Source organism: Mustela lutreola, chromosome 17, assembly GCF_030435805.1.
Source record: "Mustela lutreola isolate mMusLut2 chromosome 17, mMusLut2.pri, whole genome shotgun sequence".
Classification (NCBI taxonomy): domain Eukaryota; kingdom Metazoa; phylum Chordata; class Mammalia; order Carnivora; family Mustelidae; genus Mustela; species Mustela lutreola.
This window is the reverse complement of record NC_081306.1, coordinates 34,049,032-34,072,760: the sequence shown is the minus strand read 5'-3', so window position 1 is coordinate 34,072,760 and position 23,729 is coordinate 34,049,032. Positions and strand designations below refer to the sequence as shown.

Below are 23,729 nucleotides of genomic sequence, written 5' to 3'. Positions count from 1 at the left end.
CAGCTGGGCTCCGCGTGCCCCAATGTGTGCCTGGCTCAGAGGGACCAAGAAAAGTGTGCTTTGCTCCATGTTGTCCCAAATTTGGACTTTTTCCTCCTCCCTCTCGCTCCTCCCTTCTTCCTGCCTTCTTTCCTCTATAAATAAGTACACAGGATTTCTCAAGCAATCAAATCAAATCAAATGGAATATTCTGCCACAGCACAAGATGCACTTACATGTTTGAGCCCATCATCTGTAACAGGGCCATAGTCAAAAACTTTGGGGCGACGTCCGTGGGCTCAGCTGATACCTGACTTCTCTTTTAGCCCTTTTAGCTCGAGGGAGGATGCCCACCCGCTTCACCAACTGAACACTGACACCCTGGCTCCTTCCCGGGCGTGGCTGTCTATGCAGCAAACTCTCAGATGATGGAGGGGTGAAATGTGCCCCGGATCTAAGCGGACGTGGCCCTGAACCCATGTTCCTAGTCCTCAGAGGAGGGTTATTCAGTGAATCTAGAGCAAACGCTTTAGTCAGGTAGGACCCCATGGGTCTTCTTGCAAAGGGGACTTGGAGCAATGAAGCCAGAAGACTGACCTCCCATCTCTGCAGCACAGGGTGGTTTTCAGCCTGGAGCAGGAGGAGTCTGTGGAAGTTAGTAGGATGTGGCAAAACCTTGCTGCTTGGCTTGAGCGGGGGCTGAAATCCCCTGGAAGACCCCAGGCTGCCTGGATGCCAGCCCTGCCTTATGCTGTCCAAAGGTGGAGGTTCATTTGCTGGGTTCCCGGCTGGGGGTTTCTGCCCTCCTGGGGGCTGCAGGAACATTTGAGCCCCGGAAAAGGGTCGGGTGAAGACAGGATGTAGTCAATGCTGAACTTGATGCCCCTGGGCTCCTCCTTCCGCAAGGCAGCGGGACTGGTGGGGGCAGGGGGCTGGCGGTGGGGGGTTGGCTCAGGCGGCCCCAGAGGCCCCTCCGGGGCCCCTGTGCGCGCCTCCCCCGCCCCCTCGCGCTTGGGGCCACGGCGACGGCGCCTCCGCCGGTAGTTGCCGTTCTCGAAGAGGTCCAGCAGCGACTCACAGCCACCCGCGAACGTCCAGTAGTTGCCCTTTCCCTTCTCGTGGCCCTCCGTTCGGGGCACCTGCGGGAGAGGGAGGGGCTCCACGAGGGTCTGGCCCCCGGTGCGCGCCGCCCACCCTTCTCCGGCACTGGGCAAGTGCTGGAGAGGTCCCTGTCCTTGCGGTGCATGGCGTTGGTCATGGAGCAAATCGGAGGCACTCCGATTTGCCGAAAACGAACTTTCCAGCAGCTGTTGCTGCAAAACCTGCCCCCACCCCGAATCAGGGAGCCCTTAAGCCCGGGACACTCAGGGGCCTTTCCAGGGAGCAGGGCGGCGGGCTGGGGCCAGGGCTCACCTTGACAAAACAGCTGTTCAGGGACAGGTTGTGGCGGATGGAGTTCTGCCAGGCGCGCTGGTTGGCTCGGTAGTAGGGGAACTTGCGCATGATGAAGTCGTAGATACCGGACAGGGTGACCCTGCCCGAGGGGCTCTGCTGAATGGCCATGGCGATCAGCGCGATGTAGCTGCAAATAGGGGCGCATAGGGCCATGCGGGGCGGAGGAGGGGACACCCCGGAGTCTGGAATCCCCTCCAGCCAGGAGCCCCTCTAGGAGTGCAGGGCTTCTCAGCCCCCAGGGCTCCGTGGTGTGTGGGAGGTGCAGACAGGAAGGGGCTGCTGGGGAGCATGAACCCTGGAGGGCCCCGCTCCCGCTTCTGCTCGGACCCAGGAAGCTCATCTTCACTCTTGGGACTTTGCTGAGGGAACGCGTCTCCTCCTCTGAATCCCCCCACCGCCCCAGCCCCCGCCCCCCAGGGAAGCAAGCCCTCCCTCCATCCCAGGCCAGCCCTTGAGGAGGAGGGTCGCTGGCGGAGAGGCTCTGACCACACGCCCTGAGGTCACCTGTAGGCGGGCCGCGTGAGTCGCTTCTCTTCGTGGGAGCTGCCAGCTGGGTAGTCGTCCGCGTCGTAATTGAAGCAATTGTAGGGATACTGCGAGCTGTCAAACATCTTGGTGCGCCCGGCGCCTGCGGGGGCCGCCGCTGTTGTTGCCGCCGCCTCCGCGCCGCCCGCCAGCCCGCCAGGTCGGTGTGAGGTTTCCCTAGCGTGGGCCGGCAGCGTCTGCACTGCGGGCTGCTCTACCCCCGAACTGGGAACCTGGGCTTCTGGGGTTCCCCCCGCCCGCGCCCACCCCGTTCTCGCATCCAATCCCAGCGCGGGGGAGGCCCCAGCCACTAGTAAAGCGGCTGAGGGGAGCCGAGCTGGGCTCTTGGTGACCCTCTGACCGCCGCGGACCCAGGGAGGAGGGAATGCCGCTCTGGGTGGTCCGACAGGCGGGACGCCACTCCCGCCTCCCGCTCCCGCCAGGGTGCGCGTTGCCGCGCTCCCTGCGCGGGCCCCAGATTTCGAGGCAGAGCAGCTGGGTATACCTCCCACCCCCAGCCCCCGAGCCAGAGCTGGGGCTCCTCCTGGGCTCCCTGGCCTGGCGGATGTTTCCTCGGAGCTCGCGGGTCCGTGCGCCCTGGACGCGCAGGGAGCCACTAGCTTCTCCCGCGCCCTGGATTCCAGAGTGGACCCTAGGGTTGCCAGGCCACAGGCCTGGCCAGGACTGTGGCCTCCTCCACCACCAGGCTCAGCCCCACCTCCTGCCCTGGAGCAGCAGGGTCCAGGCCAGAGAGTTTGGAAACATTGAGTGTGCTCCCAGGACAGAGAGCTTGGTGCCCCTTGCACTCAGGGGCTCGCTGAGTGAGCAGGCTCCCGAGCCCCTCCTGGGATCTGGAGGAGGCACCCCTCTGTGCAGTGAGAGACAGTGTGGCTGGGTCCCAGGGCCTTGGAGGAAATGCTGGACCCTTTCCCTCTGACCCCGCTCAGGTCCAGTGCCAGAAAATTCTGCTTTCAAAGCACGACCTTTAGGTCAGAAATGAGTTATGTTCATCCAGCCAGTTGGCCTCACGAGAGCTTGATGCTGCCCATTGCCGCTGGCGGAGAAGGGTGGACAGGCCTGACTTGGTGCCTCCAGGTTCCCCCAGCACCACCTGGGAGGCCAGTTTCTGCTGACAGTCCGAAGCCCACTGGGCTCAAAGACATTCAGAAGCTCCATGTTGTCCCCTCTGTCATATGCCAAAATCAGATGAGCTGGGCTGTGGGAACATAACACGGTGCAGCCCCCATGGAAAACATTCTCGCGGCTCCTTTAAAAACTAAACAGGTGGCCAGAGTGTTGACCAGCAACTGCCCTCTGGGCCATTTATCCCAGAGAAGCGGAGAAGTGAAGTCACCAGATACCTGCACGCACGCCTTTCTGCTCTCATCCCCAAACTGGATCTTGCCCAGATGCCCTTCCCCAGGGAAATGGCAGAGCCAGCTTCGGTCCCCTCCACGTCGAGGGATACCTCAGTGACGCAAAGCTACCACCCACCGATACCCTGGAAGCCTGGACGGAACTTCCACTGAGGGCAAAAGCCAGCCTCAAAGGGTTACCTACTACATGCTACCATTTACGGACCTTCTTGAAAAGACAGAATGGTAAAATGCAGAACAGAGGAGCAGTTTCCAGGGTGAGGAGGCGGTCCAGGCAGGAGGGATGGTTGCAGTGGTAACAGGGCAACGTGAGGGGCCCTTGTGGCCTTGCCACGCTCTGCGTGTGCTGCATCAGGGTCCAGGTCTTGGTCGTGGGATTGTGCGTTGGAGTGTTGCAAGATGTCCCCAAGAGGGGACTGGGTAAAGCGTCCCTAGGATCTCGGTTTCATTTCTCACAGCTGCATGGAATCTACGATGATCTCAAAATGAAAAGGTTAATTAGATGACCCTGCAGCTTGGAGACCCCAGATGCCAGGCTTCGGGAACGAGATTGGAGACAGGCCGTCTGTGCTGAAGAGGGAATCCCATCCCCTCGGCTCCACGGGGACTTTCTCTGCCAGATCCTGTTCATGTCCTCCTCTTTCCCTCCACATCTTTCTGTCCAGCTCCAGCTGCCTTCTCGGAGAGTCTGGGTTCTGAGGCTTGGCCTCCGCAGGAGCTGCATGGTCAGACAGATGTAGTGGGAGCAGGTAGGATAGGCCGGAGCCCTGTCCTGGCCAGCGAGGTCAGTCGGCATCAGGGGACCCTGTGCACCAGGCTACAAGAAGGACCTTGAAGCTTCTGTCACACAGATGATGGACAAGCGGGAAACCACATGGTGGCTTCACTCCAACCTTCCACCCCTCGGCGAATGGCTCCTATGGCCCCTTAGCCCTGAACCTCATGAGGAGGGAGCCCTGAGCTAGAGTAGCCCAGAGATGCACCTCCCAGGGGAGCTGTCACCTCCAGGCCTGGGTCACGCCTGGCCCATTCAGCACCTTACACATCATGTAAGCTGGCCCAGCCCCTGAAAATGGTCCCTTCCCTTGGAAAGGCCACATACCAGCCCATGGAGAAGCAGATGACAATAATCCCGGGCCCTGCGCCCCACTGGTGGTGATGATCAGAGCCAAAGACCACTTCCAATGAAGAGCTCTCCTTACCGAAAACTCTGTCCTCCCCCAGGTGTCACTTATGGGGGTCGATGGAAAACCCTGAATGTTGTAACAGCATGATAAGGAGGCGACCTTTTCTCCCAGCTGCAGCTGGGCTCCTCTGCTGGGGTGGGCATTTGGTCCCAAATCCTGTGATGCATTTTGTGACGCCCCTGGTGGAATCTTGCTTCTGTGTAAAGCCAGTAGACACATTCAATGGGATGGCTGGTTCTGCTGGAGTCTGTGTTTGTGGGTGCAAGCCGATCACCTTCAGAGCCGCTGGATCTGAGACCTTGTCGGGGTGCCGGGTCCCTAGTCTGGTTCTGGTTGATCCGTGGGAGCTTCCTCTGGACCCGGAACCCAGCACGAGGCACCTGCCAGCTGCTTTGAAACCCACCAAGAGGACAAGCAGCCTGTCCGAGCTGACAGGAGCTGCCTGTGGCCGGTGTGGCATGTGGCCAAGGAGGAGGAGATGCTGAAGCCAGACACGGGCGGGCAGGAGAGGGCACAGCCCCCGGGGGCGGTCGGCAGGGGCCTTGGCGTCCTGGCAGGGATTGGGGGGGGGGCGGCGGCAGCAGGGGACAGTCTGGTCAGGCCACCTGGGCAGGGGAGTGCAGGCCGGGTCCCTCACCCCCTCTGAGGTTTCGGTTGGTCCCGTCCTGGACTCTCCCAGTGAGGTCGCAGGGGCTAGGCGGGCGAGTAAAGCATGGAAGGATGGGACCTCCACCCGGCTCCCTCGGATCAGAAGGAAGTACCGGTTGGTCGGTTCAAAAACAAGCCTAATGAATTTTAGTTCCTTAGACTTCTGGAACATTTATCTGAATTACTTTAAAATGAACTTATTAATATGGGGCCTGGCAAGTGAGAAGGCTTCTCTGATTTTTAGGCAGAAATGTCCTTGAAATTCTACTGAACACAGTGGTGTCAGTAGCAAATAGAGTCAGGAAGGTTCTGAGATGTTTTTACATACACCGACTGGTTCACCTCTCGGGACGGTCCCTCGAGTTGGACACGTCTGGTTGATTCCATTCCACGGGGTCTCGCCTGTGTGACGCCCCTGTGTGTGGCAGGGAGAGGATTCGAACTCAGACCCTCCAGGAAGGTGATGGAGACTCCGGATGTCCGAATGTGTGGCCGGGAGGCTGGGCGGAGACGTGGCACAGGCACATGGAGGAGATCCCCGGGGCCACCAGCCCTCGGGAAGGGTCTCCACGCCAGCCCATCGGTGGTTCTCACCTGCCCACCCAAACTGGCCATGCAGTGCCACTCACAGATATCAAAAGGGCAGCGGCGCCTCCTACCGGTTGGGATGCTTTCCTAAATGGCAAGAAGAAAATTCTGGTCTTGATAAACAATCTGTTTTTATGTTTGGAGCAGCGGGAAAGCGGATGGGGAAAGGAAGGGAACACGGGGACCTTCAGACACTCTCTGTTACGCCAAGTCACGGCTTGCTTGGACCCTGCTGTGTTGTTTAATTAAAGGCTGTGTCTGTTCCAGAAAGTGTATAAAACAGAGAAAGGTATGAAAATAGAAACCACCGGTAATTCAGTCGTTCAGAAGCAGACTCCGTCCACACGCTGAATATTCAGTTTCGATTTCTGAAAGTGGGAACTGTTCGCAAAACAGCTAACATAGAACATTCTTCAAGAACTTGATTTTTAACCTTACAGGATATTGAACGAATCAGAACTCATTTACAAGTCGTCTTTTAAATGTAAATACTTTCAGGAAACTCCTTATGTGGATAATCATTTGCTAATTTGGGCATATAGATTTATTTATTTTTTTTTTTAAGATTTTATTTATTTATTTGACAGACAGAGATCACAAGTAGGCAGAGAGGCAGAGAGAGAGAGAGGAGGAAGCAGGCTCCCTGCTGAGCAGAGAGCCCGATGCGGGGCTCGATCCCAGGACACCGAGATCATGACCTGAGCCGAAGGCAGCGGCTTAACCACTGAGCCACCCAGGCGCCCCTGGGCATATAGATTTATTAATGCCCAGTTTCCTTAAAAATCAAACCAGAACCTTAAAGAGCAGAGGCCTCCAAGGCTTGCTTGTGCTGGGCTGGCGTTGGTGGAGCGCACAGTGTTCGAGACCTTATGAGAAGTTCTCCAGTTGGGCAAGTGTGCAGCAGCTCCCACGGAGGAAAGGTCCTAGTCTTTTCCCACAGTGATTTGGCTGGAGCTCCCTTGGAGCTCCGAGGGGAAATTTGGTTCTTTTGCTCCCAAACTTTCCATGAGTGACGCATGGGGAGAATTAAGAAGAAATCTAAAAATCACATCCATGTCACTTTTCCAAACCAACACGATAGGCATTAGAATAAGCTTCTGATGGCTGTGGCTGAGTGTGCGCTCTTGGCAGCCAAGGTAAATGGAGGCAGTTAGTATCTTGGGATTTCTTCTTGGCCAGCAATCATGGCTCTTTTAAAATCAGAAGCAAAACAGGGCATTCACAAATATTTAAACATGCCTTTCCAGAACCCTACACTTCGGTGTGATGAATGACCAACGAAAGAACGAAGCTAATTATGTAAATCCTGCCCCCAGATGGGGTGGGGAGACTGCCCCCTTGCACTCTGTCCCTGCCTCACACTCACTCCTACCCACGGAGATCCCGTGGATCAAGCTAATGACTGAGGCTCACAAGGGCTTGGGACCCTCTATAGCGGGGCCAAGGTCCTAGTAAGAGGAAGGCCTGCTTCTCGAGGGGAGGCAGGCCACGGGCAGCAGGCATATAGCAGAGTGTGCAGTCTGTCTCACAAACAACATAGGAGAGCAAACCGACCTGTGTTTTGCTCATTGCAAGGACCTGTGCAGTAGCTCAGTAGAAACAGGAATAGCTAGGATATAGAAATGGAGTCAGGCTGATCTTCTGCTCCTAGCAAGTGAGCTTGGAGCAACTGTGAATGGATGGAGATGTTCTTGAAGTTCATACAAAAGTCTTGACAGGTGCATTTTGTTCCGTGTGCTGCATAACAAGCCACTCCAAACTAGTGGCTTAGGCTAAGAGCAGACATTTACCGTCTGGACCGACTTTCCGAGAGTTGAATTTGGGGGTGGTCCTTGGGCCCTGCAGTGTGGCTCTTGCTTTTCTGGGGCTCTCCTCTAGGTGGTGCAAGTGGACCAGTCTTGGGCAGTGTTTCTGGTGCCCACCCCACCCCGGGGTGGGGTGGGGTCGGGTGGGGGGCCTTTCCTGGCTGATGGTGGCCACAGGACATATCTGGCTACAGCAGTCAGCCTGGTGAAGAGAAGTTGCCTCTTAAAGCCCTGCGACCCAGGGCGCCTGGGTGGCTCAGTGGGTTGGGCCGCTGCCTTTGGCTCAGGTCATGATCTCAGGGTCCTGGGATCGAGTCCCGCATTGGGCTCTCTGCTCAGCAGGGAGCCTGCTTCCTCCTCTCTCTCTCTGCCTGCCTCTCTGCCTACTTGTGATCTCTCTTTGTCAAATAAATAAATAAAATCTTTAAAAAAAAAAAAAAATAAAGCCCTGCGACCCACAGGGATGGCCACACCAGGGGCCTCGGGTGGGCACAGCAGCCTAGCCTGATCTGGGCCGAGGCCCCAGTGTGGACCCCACCAGACCCCACCCGGCAGCTGACCCCTTTCACAGCTTCACCCCATTTGACCCTTTAAAACCAGCAGGCCAGGAGCTGTCCTTACCCTGTGAGATAGAATGGACGCTGTTCCCACTTCCCAGGTGGGCAGGTCCCAGCCAGCTCTGAACCGTTCCTTCCAAATGCCGTGAAGAGTAAGAAAGTTCCCTCCGTGCATATGGGCAGCTCCTCCCCACGTGGGGGGGCTTTGGGATTCTGCTCTTTTGTCTGCCTTCACTCCCCACACACCACACCCAGGCAGAGGTTGCTTGCAACCTCCTTTGCTCGCCTCTTCTGTTAAGGTCCCTCTGGGTGGGGTGCTGGGAGGAGCAGAATGTTCTTCGGAAACTGGTCAGGATTTGGGATGGATGCGTGGGGGTGGCTCTGTGATCTGGGTGACAGTGGAAGCCGCTGGGGTGAGGCTTTGCGGCTGGACCGCCTGGGAGCCTGCCGAAGGCTCTGCCCGGGCGCCTGGCCTCTGAGGCTCTGGCCCCCGTGGTCTGTCTGTGCATTCAAGTTCCTCCCAGCTGGCCCGGGGAGCCAGAGGGTGCACCCGGGAGGGCCTGCAGTTTGTGAGGCACCTTTGTCATCCTTCTTTTGAGCCATGGGGGGTGTCCTTTGTCCTTCGTGCATCTCAGACTTCTGGGGAGGGGCTGGGAAATGAGGCGGTGCCCACCCACCTGCATTGCCCCTCTGCACGCATGTTGTCCCCCATGGCCTCGGGCAGGGTGCTGCCTGCCCCCCTCCCTGCCCCTCGAGTCTCCAGAAGGAGTTCCCAGGCCGACTGAGGGGGGTTTTGTTTGAGTTCTTGCCCGCACTTTCCCCTAGCCACCTCTGGTGAGATGCTCTCTGATCTGACGGCTGGACGGGTGGGTAAGGGTCCCGGGAAAGCTGACTTGCACCAAGAGGAGTTGAGTGGGAAGCCCTTTTTTCTCCTGCTTGCTCGGGACCTGCTCCCTCCGCTCTGGCCTCTTGGCACCCCATGAGCTTTCACTGGAGTCCCCGGGGGGAAGGGTGGTCTGGGTGTTGGTTCTGAGTTCTCTCCCACAGCCGTGGGTGCGCCGGGGAATGGTTTGGTTTGATTGGACTCCAGGTCCCAGAGACAGGTTCTGACATGAATCTGGGTGACCACTGCGTGCTTGCTTACAATGCTCTTCCTGGCCAGCCCTGTCACTGGCCTCCCCCTGCTTTCCTCCTCCTCCCTTTGCTCAGGCAGCTCCAAAAGACCTGGGAGTCCTGTGCTGGGACCCGAGGGAAAAGCCCAGATGTGGATGTCCCACCGTGCCGCGGGCGCTGCTTCAGAGCTCCTGCGCGGGGCCGCGGACACACGGGCGTCATGTTCTCTCACTGTCCGCAGGGTGGACTCTGAAGACCAGGGGCCGGGCTGGCTCCTGGTGAGGTCTCCTGCTTGTCCCCACGTGGCCCGCCCCGTGTGGCCTGCCCCTGCGTGTGCCGGGGGCGATCTGCAGGGGTGCTTCCTCCTCCTGCAAGGACATCAGTCCTGGGGGATTGCCCCACCTTCAACTTGAATTGCCTCCTTGAAGGTCCGTCTGTGAATGCTGGCACATTGGAGGTCGGGCCTCCACTCAGGAGCTCGGGAGACCTGTCTTTGCACATGGCCCTGCCCCAGGATTTCCATCTCCTCTGTCCCTTTGCCATCCCGGTTATTTGGAGCCGCACATGGGAGTTGGCCGTGTGTCCCCCTCACCACCCTGCAAACCTCCAGGGTCTGTCAAGGTCAACAGCGGGCCCTCCGGCCTGCCTCCAGCAGCCCAGCCACCCAGTGAGCACCATTGGTCGCGTGGCACATGGACTGGGGACCTGGGGGGTAAGGACAGCAGTCCAGGCTTCAGAGTCCCTCTGTTCTCTTGGGGCGGCCTGGGAGGAGGCTGGGGGGTACGCTCTCCTGGCAGCAGAACTGGCTGCTTCTGATCGTGGACCTCGTCAGGTCCTCCTCCAGGTACTTACCTGTTCCCCGTGCAGCAGGGACAGGGGCCCAGCAGGAGGCTGGGGGGGTGGGGGGTGAGGCCGTAGGTACGCAGGTACAGCCACAGGCAGGAAGGGGCAGGGACGCCTGAGCCAGTGGTGTTACCAGGGGAGTGCTGGGTGGGAAGTGAGTGCCAGGTGGGTTACTGATGGGGGCTGCCTTTGGGGTTCACTTTATCATCCCCCCCATTTACTTCCTTGGTAGTCTGAGGTCCCTTTGTGGTTCTGCTGTGGGCCGTACCCCCTCCGCCTGGCAGGCAACGGCTTGGCCATTCTGGAAACCTAAACTGACTTTTGTGCTATATGTCAGCCCCTCCCTGAGCCTCCGTGTCCCCACCTGTGAAATGAGGAAAACAAGATGAACCTTGCTGTTTTGCCTTAGAGACCAGGAATAATTTGTGGTGGCAGCTTTGCGTGGAGCCAGGTGCACAGAAACCAGTGGTCCTGGGGCACCAGAGGGGCTGGAAGCCCTGGAGGTGGCCAGGGCTCTGATACGCAGGACTCTCTGCTCCCTGGGACTCTCTGGGGTTTATGTCAGTGCTCAGCAGTGTCCTCCCCTGGGAACCCCTGGGGCTGGCCTGTCGCGGTGCCCCGTGCCCACACTGAGCCCCTGCAGGCAACAATCTCAGGGAGCCCCCAGGCAGGCCTCCCAGCAAGATTCAGGCCCTGCGGCCTACAGGGCCGGACTTCTCCTGGCTCCACTGGGCACACCTGGGCTGTGTAGATGTGATGCTGCCCTCTGGGACTGGCCCATGTCTTCAGGGACCCCCTGCCCAGCTTGGTCAGCCACACCAGGAGTGGGACAGGGGGCTTCCCCCACCTCCTGCCTCCCAGCCACAGCCCCTTGGACCTTGGAAGATGAGCCTGGCTCTGCCCTCTTCCAAGCCTGACCTATGTGGAGGGAGGCCGGGTGGCTGCTGAGCTCAGGGCGTGAGGGGCCCAGACCCCAGCATACATTTGCTCTATTTTTATTGCACTTTTACCACATTGCAAACTATTCCACAAAAATGTTGCAAAATTCAGCCTGTTGCCGAGGCCCTTGAAGGAGCCCGTGTGATGTCTTTGCACCAATGATCAAAGCGAAGTCAGGAGACGAGCAGCACCCTGGGCCGCCAAGGGAGGTCCCAGGCGCTGCCGGGTGGCTCTGAGAAACGGAAGACGTGGTCACTGACGTCACTCTGAAACTGGGAGTCTGCCCGCCGACCAGCCTATGGCGCCGTCGGGAGCCCCGCCGTGCACCGGGCCGAGACCGTGAGCCGTCTGGCCGCGGGCCTCCCAGGAGGGAGGACAGGTGGGAGTCTGTTTCAAGTTAGGTCCAGAGTGGGAGCACACCTGGCAGGAGAGGCCGGCCCCAGGGGGCGCGGCCCCCACGTGTGCATTTGGTGGGTGGTCTGGGGTCTGCAAGGTGTCGCTCTATTTATATACATAGACACCAAGTATAAATACAAAATAGTCAGTAAAGGCTTCCTTCCCATATAGAAGGGTGGGTGGCCCCCGCCGCCAGGCCGCCTTGTCCATGAGCACAGAGCGCCCCCTCCCCAGCCTTCTCCGGTCTCAAAGCGGACACCGTGAGTCCCGTGGGGCCTGCGGTGCCTGACCCACGGAGCGGTCCATCTGTTCCCGCAGTCTCCGAATCACAGCGTGGACACACGTGTCCCTCCTCCACGGCAGGCCGGCGGCTCTCGGTCACTACCTGCCGGGGGGCACTCTGTGCTCGGCATCCAGGTCGTCTTCCAGCACGCTGTGCGGCCCGTCCTTCTCCACGCAGTCCCCAATGGCCCGCAGCACGATGCGCAGCCGCCGGTCCAGCGCCTCCAGGTGCGGCCGGTACAGGACGGGGGCCACGCGGTCCTTGCGCAGGGACTCTGCCATCAGCAGGCTCAGCCGGTACTCCTCCTTGGCCAGGAGCTGCAGCCGAAGGTAGGTGGACTTCCGGACCCTGCCGGGGAGAGACAGGTCAGGCCCCAGCCTCTGGGGCCTGGGCACAGGGGACACCGGCACCAAGCCAGGGGCAGTCCCAGGCGGGTCCCTGCCTCCTGGAGGCGCTGCAGTAAGGGTCCTGCCTGGCAGAGCAGGTGGCCACGGGAGGCCTGGCAGTGCCCGCAAGGACCCGACACTCCAGGCAGACGCAGGGCGGGGAGGATGGCCCATGCATCCGGGAGACTGAGCCCAGCTCAGCCCCACACACCTTCCCCGGGCAGGGAGCTCCTGGTTCTGCCCCATGGCTTGGTTCCCCACCCGTAAAGGGAAGAGGTATGGGGGGGAGCCCCAAAGAGGGTGGCAGCGAGGGGCACAGAGTGCTGGAGGGGCAGGATGCCAGTCTGAGCCCTAGTGTCTTTATCTGTGATGGGGGCCATCACGGCTGGCCTGAGACATGCGCCGGGAGGGGCTGGGGATGCCACAACTCGGGCTCCGGGTGCTGGGCTGCATGCTGCCAGGCTGTGGGAGTGGGGCTGGGGGCCTCTGCCCAATCTGTGGCTGGACTGAGGGCTCCCCGGGGGGCGGGGGGACGCAGAGTGGGGCGCCATACCTGCAGCACTGCTGTAAAGGCACCAGAATGGACAGCTCATCATGGGAATACTTCCCAAACCTGCCGAGGAAGCACAGAATTGTTGGGGACACGACACACAGGACACCTGTGTGCAGAGCCTGCAACAGGGCACTCCATGGGGGACCCCAGCCCTGTAGTAGCGGGCAGCGCCCTGTGTGCCCTACCGGAGAGCCACAGCCATGGAGATGGGGCAGTGTGTCCCCAAGACACTGCTGTCCCCCAAGTCCCGGCTTTGTGTCCACAACGCCCCAGCTAACTGTCCCCATTACCCAGGACTGTGCCCCAGCCCCCTGGCTGAGTGTCCCCAGCACCCCCAGTGGACTGTCCTCAGCACTGTGTCCCTAGCACCCCCAGGTGAGTGTCCCAGCACACTGGGTGAGTGTCCCCAGTGCTCTCAGTTGAGTGTACCCAGCATCCCAGCACTGTGTCCCCAGCGCCTCTGGCTGTCTCCACCACCTCAGCACTGTGTCCCCAGCAACATCGGCTGAGTGTCCCCATCACAGTTGCCTATCACCAGCACCCCCTGCTGACTACCCCTAGCATCCCTGCTGAGTGTCCCCAACACCGTTGCCTATCACCAGCACCCCAGCACTGTGTCCCTAGCGCCCCCAGCTGACTTTCCCCATCACCCTGGCTGAGTGTCCCAGCACCCTTGGTTGCCTGTCCCCCACCCCGGCACTGTAACTAGCACCCCTGGCTGAGTGTCCCCAGCACCCGCTGGCTGTCACCAGCACTGTGTTCCCAGCTCCCACAGCTGTCTCAAACACCCCCTGCACTGTATCCCCAGCACCCTGACTTAGTGTCCCAGTACCCCTGGCACTGTGCCCCAGCACCCCCGACACTGTGCCCCAGCACTCCTGGCTGAGTGCCCCCATCACCATCCGGCGGAGTATCCCCAGCACTGTGTCCCCAGCACCCCCGGCCTAGTGCCCCCAACATCCCAGCACTGTGTCCCCAGCGCCCCCAGCTGGCCGACCCCAGCACCTCTGGCTGACTCTCCCCAGTGCCCCCAACTGTCTCCACCACTCCGGCACTGTGTCCCGCACCCCTGGCTGACTGTCCCTACTATCCCTGGCTGACTTTCCCCAGTGACCCTGGCTGAGTGTCCCCAGGATCCCAGCACTGCATCCCCAGCACCCCCAGCTGTCTCTACCACCCCGCCCATGACCCCAGCACCCACAGCTGAGTGTCCTCACCCACAGCTGACTGCATCACCCCAGCACGTGTCCTCAGTGCCCCTGCCCGACTGTCCCCAGTGCCCCAGGCTGAATGGCCCCAGCACCCCCAGCTGACTGTCTCTAGCACCCCGGCTAAGTGTCCCCAGTACCCCAGAACTATATGCCCAGCACCCTTGGCTGACTGTCCCCAGCACTTTGACCCCAGTGTCCCCAGCTGACTGTCCCCAGAACCCAACACTAGATCCCCAGCACCCCTGGCTGACTCCCCAGCGCCCCCAGCTGAGTATTCCCAGGATCCCAGCACTGTATCCCCAGCGCCCCGGCTATCTCCACCACCCTAGCACTGTGTCCTGTGTCCCCTGCACCCCTGGCTGACTGCCTGTATCACCCCAGCACCGTGTCCTCAGTGCCCCTGGCTGATGGCCCCAGTACCCACAACTGACTGTTCCTAGCACCCCTGGCTGAGTGTCCCCAGTACCCCAGAACTATATGCCCAGCATCCTGGGCTGACTGTTCCCAGCCCACCAGCACTTTGACGCCAGTGCCTCCAGCTGACTGTCCCCAGTACCACGTACTAGGTCCCCAGTGCCCTCAGCTGACCGTCACCAGCACTGTGTTCCCAGCGCCCACAGCTGACTCTCCCCAGCAGCCCTGGCACCGTGCCCCAGCATCCCCGGCTGAGTGTCCCCCACACCCCCAGCTGACTCCCCAGCACCCTGGCGTTGCGTCCCCAATGCCCATGGCTGATTGTCCCAAGCGCCCCCTTGTGGAGTGTCCCTAGCACTGTGTCCCCAGCACCCCTGGCTGACTCCAGCACCTCAGCACTGTGCCCCAGCATTCCTGAGTGTCCCCAGCATGCTGGCACTTTTTCCCCACCATCCTGGCATTGTGCCCCATATCCCCTGGCTGAGTGTCCCCAGCACCCAGCCTTGTGCCCATCACCCTCAGCTCACTGTCCCTAGCACCCCAGCACTGTGTCCCCAGCACAGCCAGCTGTCACCAACACCCCCGGCTGAGTGTCCCCAACATCACAGCATTGTGTCCCCGGTGCCATGGCTAAGTGTCCCAGCACCCCTGGCACTGTAACCTAGCACCCCAGCTGAGTGTCCCCACACCCCCCAGTGGAGTGTCCCTAGCACTATGACCCCAGCACCCCAGCTGGGTGTCCCTAGGACACCTGACTGTGCCGAGCACCCCTGGGTTAGGGTCCCAACACACCCAGCACTGTGTCCCTAGTGCCCCCAGCTGAGTGACCCCAACTATAACCTGGCACTATAACCTAGCACCTGGCTGAGTGTTCCTCGCAGGAACTTAGCCAGCACTGTGGCTAAGTGTCCCAACACCCCCAATACTATGCCCAGCACCCCCAGCTGAGTATCCCCAGTACCACTGGCACTGTAACCCAGCACGTCTGGCTGAGTGTCCCCAGCACTGTGTTCCCAGAACCCACAGATGACTGTCCCCATCACCCTGACACGGTCTCTCCAGCACCCCTGGCTGAGTGTCCCCAACACCCTAGCAATATGTCCTCAGTGCCCCTGGCTGTCTGTCCCCAGCACCCAGCCCTGTGTCTCCAGCACCCCAGCTGAGTCCCCAGCATCCCAGCACTGTGTCCCCAGTGCCACTGGCTGACTGTCCTCAGCACCCAGCACTGTGTCCTAGGGTCCCCGGCTGACTATCCCCAGTACTTCTGGCACTTGCCCCAGCATCCTGGCACTGTGTCCCTAGCACCCCCAACTGACTCTCCCTAGCACACCTGGCTGAGTGTCCCCAACATCCCAACACTGTCCCCAGCGCCACCGGCTGAGTGTCCTCAGCAACCTGGCACTGTGCCCCAGCAGCCCCTGGCTGACTGGCACCAGTACGGTGTTCCCAGCTCCCATAGCTGACTGTCCCCAGCACCCCTGGGTGAGTGCCCCCAGTATGCCCAGTGGAGTGTCCCCAGTGCCCCTGGCACTGTGCCCCAGCACTTTGGATTGACTGTCCCCAGACCCCTGGCTGAGTGGCCCCAGCACCCCTGGATGACTGCCCCTAGCACCCCTACTGAGTGTCCCTAGTACCCAAGAACTATATCCCTAGTGCTCCCTGCTGACTGTCCCCAGCATCTCCAGCTATCACCAGCAATGTGTTCCCAGCTCCCACAACTGACTGTCCCTAGCACTGTGTCCCCAGTACCCCTGGTTGACTGTGCCCATCACCCCGGCACTGTGCCCCAGGATCCCTGGCTGAGTGTCCCCAGCACCCCAGCACTGTATCCCCAACACCTCTGGCTGATTGTCCCAAGCACCTCTGGCTTAGTGTCCCCAACATCCCAGCACCATGTCCACAGTGCCCCTGGCTGACTCTCCTCATCATCCCAGCACTGTGTTCCAGCATCCCCAGCTGAGTGTCCCCAGCACTCCAGAACTGTGCCCCAGTACCCCTGGCTGAATGTCCCCAGCATCCCAGCACTGAGTTCCCAGTACCCCTGGCTGACTATCCCCATCACCCCGGCACTGTGCCCCAGCATCCCCGGCTGAGTGTCTCCAGCCCTCCGGCTGGCTCTCCCTAGCACACCAACACTAGGTCCCCAGCACCCCCGGCTGTCACCAACACTCCGGCACTGTGTCCCTAGCACCTGGGCTGTGTGGTCTTGTCTTTGCTGTGCCCAGCACCAGACACAGGCCCTGGGATGAGGCATGCCCCTGAAAGTACCCTAGTGTTCTGGCTGCTGTACTGGGGTCTAAGACAGGCTAAGCAGAGAAGGTGCCCCCAGGGTCTGGCCACGGTACTGTCCTTGGCAGTTGGGTGTCCGCAGCCCCCACACCCAACTGTCCAGGTGCCAGGTGCCAACTTGTCCTAGCACTAGCACTAGTAATCCTTTGGGAAAGGCAGGTCCCTGTACCCACATCCACCCAGCAGACGGCTCTCCTCGGTGGCCCAGGACAGCCCAGGGCCCAGCATGCACTGGCCACAGGCCCTCTTTGTGGGGTAGGGAGGGTCACATGTCCCAGTTAGCCAATCCCATGTGACTATGTGATGGGCAAAGTGCTCCTCACGGCCTTTCTGGGCAAGCAGCCTCTCTGGGCCTCAGTTTCTCCTGGGCAACATGAGAACATCGCAGGACTCAGCACACAGGGGTGACCCTGGGGACCAGGAGGAGTAACACTACCAATGCTTCCTGCCGTCAGGAGCTGGAGACCCAGGGCCAGCACCCTGCATCACACACACAGCATCTGTGGGGGACGGCCACCATCCCCCACTCAGAGCCTGGTCCTCCTGGGTCTGGAGGAGTAAGAACGCGGCTCACCCTCTTCCATTGTCCAAGTGGATAATAAACGTCTCGTTCCCAAACTTCTCAAAAGTCTCATAGTGATGGCGGTCCATGTTTCCTGTGGAGAGAAGCAAGCTGAAATCTCAGGAGCCGACTCTCTACCTCTGAGCCTGGAGCCCAAGGGACAGAGCAAAGCAGGGGCTTGACCCCTGCTGGGTCACACACAGGGTGGGCGCTCCCGGTGGAAGCCCGGGCTGCTGACTTACCCATGAGGAAGTCAAAAATGGTCATGTCCATGATGTCCAGAACACGGTGGCTGCTGTCATAGGGGGGCGTCTGCTTCACCTCCTCACAGTAGTCGGGGTCTACTTCCCACCTGTGGGGGAGCCCATGTGAGCAGGTCAGTTTCCTCCTCTGGGTGGACAGAGAGGCCCAGACCAGCTCAGCACAGCGGGATTATTGCAGTGAGGACTTGGGGTGGAGAGAGGTGATCACCTCCCAACCCCCTGCTCCTGTTAATGCAGCCTCAGCTGGCAGCTCTGCTCTGCTCTGCTCTGTCACCACAGAGCAGAGCTGCCAGCTGAGGCTGCATTAACAGGAGCAGAGCTGCCAGCTGAGGCTGCATTAAGATCACCACAGAGGCTGATCACCAGCTGAGGCTGCATTAAGATCACCACCATGAGGCTTCATTAAGATCACCACAGAGCAGAGCTGCCAGTTGAGGCTGCATTAACAGGAGCAGGGGGTTGGGAGGTGATCAAGCCATGTCTGGAGGCTGCTGTTCACTCCAGATGCAAGGGTTCTGGAGGGTTAGGACCTGGACACCGCACCCCAGAGACCCCTTCACAGCCATGTCTTCAGGGACAAGAAAGGCACGGAGCGAATGCAGAGTTCCAGTCCTGAGAGGCTGTGTTTCCAGCCTGCACTGGGCCGGCGGCACCACGTGGGGGATGCATCTGGTTCCCAGAATGAGGCCGCCCTTCCTGCCTTCTATGCATGAGGGGTGGTGTCGCCCACTGGGGGCAGGCAGAGTTGCATGTGCCCCCCTTTCCTGATACTCCCTCCAGCCTGAGGCTGGCACAGGCCCGAGGCCCGTCTGAGCACAGTGGGCAGAAGCCTCTGAGACCCCCGTGATGCCAGCAGAAGGATGCGGCCCCGCATGGCAGGGCCTGCCTGACACTTACTCTGCTTTCTTCCGCTTGTGGTACGAGCGCCTCCAGGGGTTCCGCCACGTCTTCCTCTTGGCCAGGGACAGGTCAGGCAGGAAGGCTGCCAGTGAGCCCTCAATCTGGTCCGGCTTCCCGCACAGGGCGTGTTCCGTGGAGCAGTAGTAGGAGCACTCCCCGTAGAAGCAGATGTTGTTGGCTGGGGACACACAGGCACACAGGTGAGGGGGGCAATGCCCTAATGCCAGCCCTGTCTACAGTCTGTCCCATGAGGCACGTCTACGCTGTCTGTCCTACAACCCCCTGTCTACACCATCTGCCCCACAGGCCCCCATCCACAGTGTCCATCCACAACGTCCGTCCAACAGGCCAGGCCCCTGTCTACACCGTCTGCCCGATGTCCCCATCCACACCATCCATCTGACAGGCTGGGCCCCAGTCCACACTGTCTGTCCCACAGGTCCCCATCTACAGCGTCCATCCTGGGCTAGACCGCCATCCACACCATCTGTCCCATAGGCCCCTGTTTGCCCCACTGGCCACATCCATGCCATCTGTCCCATGGGCCCCCGTCCACACCATCTGTCCCACAGGCATCGGTCCCACAGGCCCCCGTCCACACTGTCCATCCTACGGGCCATGTCCACACCATCCGTCCCACGGGCCCCCCCATCCATCCTGGGCTGGGCCCCTGTCCACGCCGTTGGTCCTACAGGCCCCCGTCCGCACCATCCATCCTGGGCCATACACCTGTCCACACTGTCCGTCCCATGGTCCCCCTCCATACCATTTGTCCACGGGCCCCTGTCTACACAGTCCATTTGGGGCCGAACTCCCATCCCATCCATACTATCCATCCTAGGCTAGACCTCCTCCCTCCATACCGTCTGTCCCACAGGCTCCAGTCCACACCGTCTGTCCCATGGGTCACATCCACACTGTCCGTCCCATGGGCTCCCGTCCACACCATCCACCCCATGGGCCACATTCAACCATCTGCCCCACAGGCCTCCCTCCACACCACCCATCCGGGCTAGACCCCCCTCAACACCATCGGTCCCACGGGCCCCCGTCCACACCATCCGCCCAATGGGCCCCTGTCCACACTGTCTGCCTGACAGACTTGGCCTGTCCACTGTCTGCCTGGACAGGCTGGGCCCCCATCCACAGTGTTTGCCCCACAGGCCCCCATTCACACGATCTGTGCAATGGGCCCCCATCCACACCGTCCATCTGATGGTTCCCGGTCTACACTGTCTGTCCACGGGCCTCTATCCACACCATCCACACTGGGTTGAACCCTCATCCACACCATCCATCTGATGGTCCCCGGTCTACACTGTCTGTCCACGGGCCTCTATCCACACCATCCACGCTGGGTTGGACCCTCATCCACACCGGCTGCCCAATGGCCTGGGCCCCCATCCACACCATCTGCCTAATGGGGTGGGCTCCTGTCTACACCATCCATCCAACAGGCTGGGCCTCCATTCACACGATCTACCTGATGGGCCCCTGTCCACACCATCCATCTGATAAGCCGGGCCCCGACCACACTGTCTGACGGGCCCCTGTCCACACTGTCCACCCAATGGGCTGGCCCCTGTCTGCACTGTCTGTCCGATAAGCCCCTGTCCACACCATCCACCCAATGGGCCAGGCCCAGTCCACACCGTCCACCTGACCAGCCAGGCTCCCTGACTTTCTCCCACCGGATCTCACAAATCAGTGCTGCCTGTGGTATGAACGCTAAGGCCCAGAGAGGGGCGCTGACCTGCCCGAGGCCACACAACTGGGGGAGCTGGCACTAGGATCTCGGACTGACACCTACTGAAATTCTAGAGTCCATGCTCAGTGGCTTAAAAGAGGCATTCTCCCCATGAAAAAAGTATAACGCTCCTGGCGGGAGAGAACACTTGCCAGTCTCCGCTCTGACAAGGGTCTAGCACGCAGCCCACATTAAGAACTCCTACGACCGGGACGCCTGGGTGGCTCAGTTGGTTGGACAACTGCTTTCGGCTCAGGTCATGATCCCGGAGTCCCGGGATCGAGTCCCGCATCAGGCTCCCAGCTCCACGGGGAGTCTGCTTCTCCCTCTGACCTTCTCCTCGCTCATGCTCTCTCTCACTGTCTCTCTCTCAAATAAATAAATAAAATCTTTAAAAAAAAAAAAAAGAACTCCTACGACCCACTAAGATAAATAGCCCCACTCGTAAATGGGCCAAGGAGTTCTGCAGATTTTCCCCTAAAGAAACTACAGAAACAGCCAACACAGACATGACCCCACCTTGGTCATTAGGGGAGTGCCGCGGGGACCACGGTGAGACCCCGTTTCCTACACCCCCAGCCAGTTTCAGTCGGGAGAACAGACACTAAAGGGTATTGCTGAGGGCATGGGGACACGGGAGCTGCTTCAGTACCACTGGGCTGGACACGGTGTGGCTGCTGTGGAAGCCAGGCTGGTGGCCTGTCTGAAAGCTAGTGTGGAAGGACCCATGACAGAGCAATGCTGCCCTCAAGGGAAGCGAGCACGCGTGCATGCGGCACCCGGCACCAAGGGCCCGTGGGAACAGAGCTGCGGGGCCCCCCGCTGTCCCCCCGGGGCTGTCCCTCCATAGAACAGGGTGCACTGTTTACCCAGGAGGAAGCCTCCCCGGGGACAATCCATGTGAACGTGACACTCGGTGACAGACGCCACACGCTGTCGCATTGTGTGTGTGAAACGTCCAGATAGGCAACGGCACACAGAAACCCTGGGGGTTCAGGGGTGGGGGGCCCCGGGGGGTGATGGCAAACAGGGGTGAACAGAACGTTCTGGAACAGGTGCTGACGTGGCACGTCGCGAATGCACTAGAAGCTGCAGAACCGCACCCTCCAAAATGATGAACTTCATAAAAAAAATAAAGGAGGGGCGCCTGGGTGGCTCAGTGGGTTAAAGCCTCTGCCTTTGGCTCAGGTCATGATTTCAGGGTCCTGGGATCGAGCCCCGCATCGGGCTCTCTGCTCAGCGGGGAGCCTGCTTCCTCCCTCTCTCTCCGCCTGCCTCTCTGCCTACTTGTGATCTCTGCCTGTCAAATAAATAAATAAAAATCTTCTAAAAAAATAAATAAAGCAGAACAAATGTCACTCCATTTAACCACGCGGTATGGACACGCTACTTAAAACACAAGAATGAAATGCCTTGGTCGTTTAGTTGCTGCAAAAAGAGGGTGAACGTTATGGTACGGGGCTCAGATCGCAGGGAACATGGGTCATGTAGGGTTAGCGTGCATCTCCCGCTGCCTAGTTTGCTGATTTGTTGCCAGACGCCTGGCCAAGTGTCCCGTACTGGTCCAGGACGCTATGGCACTTGTGGGCACACAGTGGTGAGGTTCACGTCCTCATGGTCAGTGACTCTGTGATTGCGGTGGGTGGGGGAGCTCTCAAGAGCCTGAAGTGTGTAGGGACACGGCGGTCAGAATGGCGGCCACCACGCTCAGGCCCCTTCCCAGCGGTGCAAACGGCCAGCTTCCCAGACAAGGGGTCTCCTCTCTGGACCACGCAGGGTCTCTGTGGCTGGTGAGCAGCCAACTGGGGGACACAGGAAGGCAGCTCAGGGGCTCCCACCGTGCTGCCTGCGCACAGTGAGCCCTTGCCTGCATCACCGGCCTCTCTGCCTCCCTGGGACCTCGTGATCCCAGAACCAGTGCAGCAGGACAATGTGGGACGGACCCGTCTATGAGCTCGCCTGTGTCGACACGTTCGTCCACGTCCCACTGACGCACCATAAGCCTCAGGCCAGGCGGCGGCTCCTTGTTCAGGAGGGTAACCTTTATCTGATCCCCTGGGCTGGAGCCCTGGGCTCTGCCATCTAAGGGCAGAAGCTGCTGTGAGACAGGTTAATGCTCGGACAGAAAGGCGCTTTGTGAGGGCATAGCGTCCTCACCAGAGAGCCAAGCCTTGTTCTAAAGGAATGGCCAGGGGGCGCCTGGGTGGCTCAGTGGGTTAAAGCCTCTGCCTTTGGCTCAGGTCATGATCCCAGGGTCCTGGAATGGAGCCCCGCGTCAGGCTCTCTGCTCGGCGGGGAGCCTGCTTCCCTCTCCCTCTCTGCCTGTCTCTCTGCCTACTTGTGATCTCTGTCTGTCAAATAAAGAAAATCTTAAAAAAAAAAAAAAAAAAAAAAGATTTTAAAGGAACGGCCAGGGCAGGGCCCCAAGAGCTTCCCAGGGGTATGACCTTGGTATGGGACTTCCCCTCCTCGTGCCTCAGTGTCCCCACCTGACCGAGGGCCCCAGCAGCACATGCTCATGGGTCGAATGCTGAATATGGTGACCGGGTCGACACCGGTCTAGCAAGCGAGTCAGAGGCTGGTGCAGGGGGGCGGTCATTGGCTCAGCCCTGCACTTGGGCAGAAGCGGGCGAGCAGGAGGAAGGAATGTGAGCCCTTTTTCATCTCAGTGACGATAATCGAGGTGGTTGGCTGGGAAAATCTGCCTTCCCCACACCCCAAGGCCAGCTCCTCCAACACCTGAGACCTCGGGGGAAGACGGGCCAAGGACCCAGCAAACAGGTGACTCTGCACCAGAACCCTTCACCCGTGAGGCCTGAGGGTCAAGCCATCTCTACCTCGCACGCGCCCATCTAGCTCCCAGCCGGCGCCAAGCTCCCCTGTCAGCTGCTGGCACGTTTCCCTTTCCTGACTGACCCCAGACAGAACCACTCGGGCCCCTGGAGGTGGAGGGGATGTCCGCCACCGATTAATGTCTCCAACATGCACCTGGTTCTCGAGCAAAGCTCTGTGGGCAGTGTGGCAATGGAGGGTTCTAGAAGGGCAGGCAAAGCACCAAGGCTACCAGTGAGTCTGAACAGACTTTGTTTTCTAGAACGAGGTCAAAGCTCGCTCCTGCCACTCTGCTGCTTTAAAGAAAACCACACATCCCTGCGATTGTCGTGTGGCACCTGGAACATGACAGCTGCAGCACACAGAACGGCACACCGCCGGAGTGGGACAGGCCCGTGCCGTCACCCGCTCAGACTGAGAACCAGCTCCATGGTTTGTGTCTAAGAAGGAATCCACGAGCCTTTAGCCGCCCCTGTGGGACATCAGTCGTGGGGTTCTGGACGCTGCCAGGTGCACAGCCCCTTCCCTGCGAGCCCCCAGCGAGGCGGCCACGCGCCCGGGCGAGCACCCCTGGACCCAGAGGCAGGTGCCCGAAGGGAGCTCCCTCTGCACCAAGAAAGCAAGATAGAGAAGTTTCTTGGTTTGTTTGTCTTGCTTGATACTCAGACTCCAGCTCCTCCCCTTCATTTGGGCAAGTCACTGAGTCCCGTGTATCCAGGGCCCATCAGCAGACGACGGGATAAGCCATCGCGGTGCGTCCGTACACAACAACAGGACTCCGACGAGCACGCGGGACACCAAGCAACAACCCGGGGGACTCTTGACATGGTGCCGTTGGGCACCGGGAGACAAAGTTACACCCGTGTGCCACCCCCACT

At 59.9% G+C, this 23,729-nt stretch overlaps 2 protein-coding genes across 2 annotated transcripts in view; both read right to left on the bottom strand.

Annotated features, from left to right (window-relative positions):
• Positions 1-200: 200 nt before the first annotated feature.
• Positions 201-2,263, bottom strand: FOXL3 (forkhead box L3). Its single transcript, XM_059155014.1, has 3 exons — positions 1,939-2,263; positions 1,393-1,561; positions 201-1,118 (listed from the first exon to the last, which is right to left on the bottom strand). The coding sequence occupies exons 1-3, from the start codon at positions 2,043-2,045 to the stop codon at positions 726-728; spliced, it is 669 nt and encodes a 222-aa protein (XP_059010997.1). The 5' UTR covers positions 2,046-2,263; the 3' UTR covers positions 201-725.
• Positions 2,264-11,055: 8,792 nt separating this feature from the next.
• FAM20C (FAM20C golgi associated secretory pathway kinase) overlaps positions 11,056-23,729 on the bottom strand; it is a 36,875-nt gene continuing 24,201 nt past the window's right edge. The window contains exons 6-10 of the mRNA XM_059154600.1: positions 18,270-18,450; positions 17,352-17,461; positions 17,122-17,203; positions 12,634-12,693; positions 11,056-12,042 (exon numbers count right to left, since the gene is read on the bottom strand). Coding sequence (XP_059010583.1) covers positions 11,793-12,042; positions 12,634-12,693; positions 17,122-17,203; positions 17,352-17,461; positions 18,270-18,450 — 683 coding nt within the window. The 3' untranslated portion in view covers positions 11,056-11,792. The remainder of the gene's footprint in view (positions 12,043-12,633; positions 12,694-17,121; positions 17,204-17,351; positions 17,462-18,269; positions 18,451-23,729) is intronic.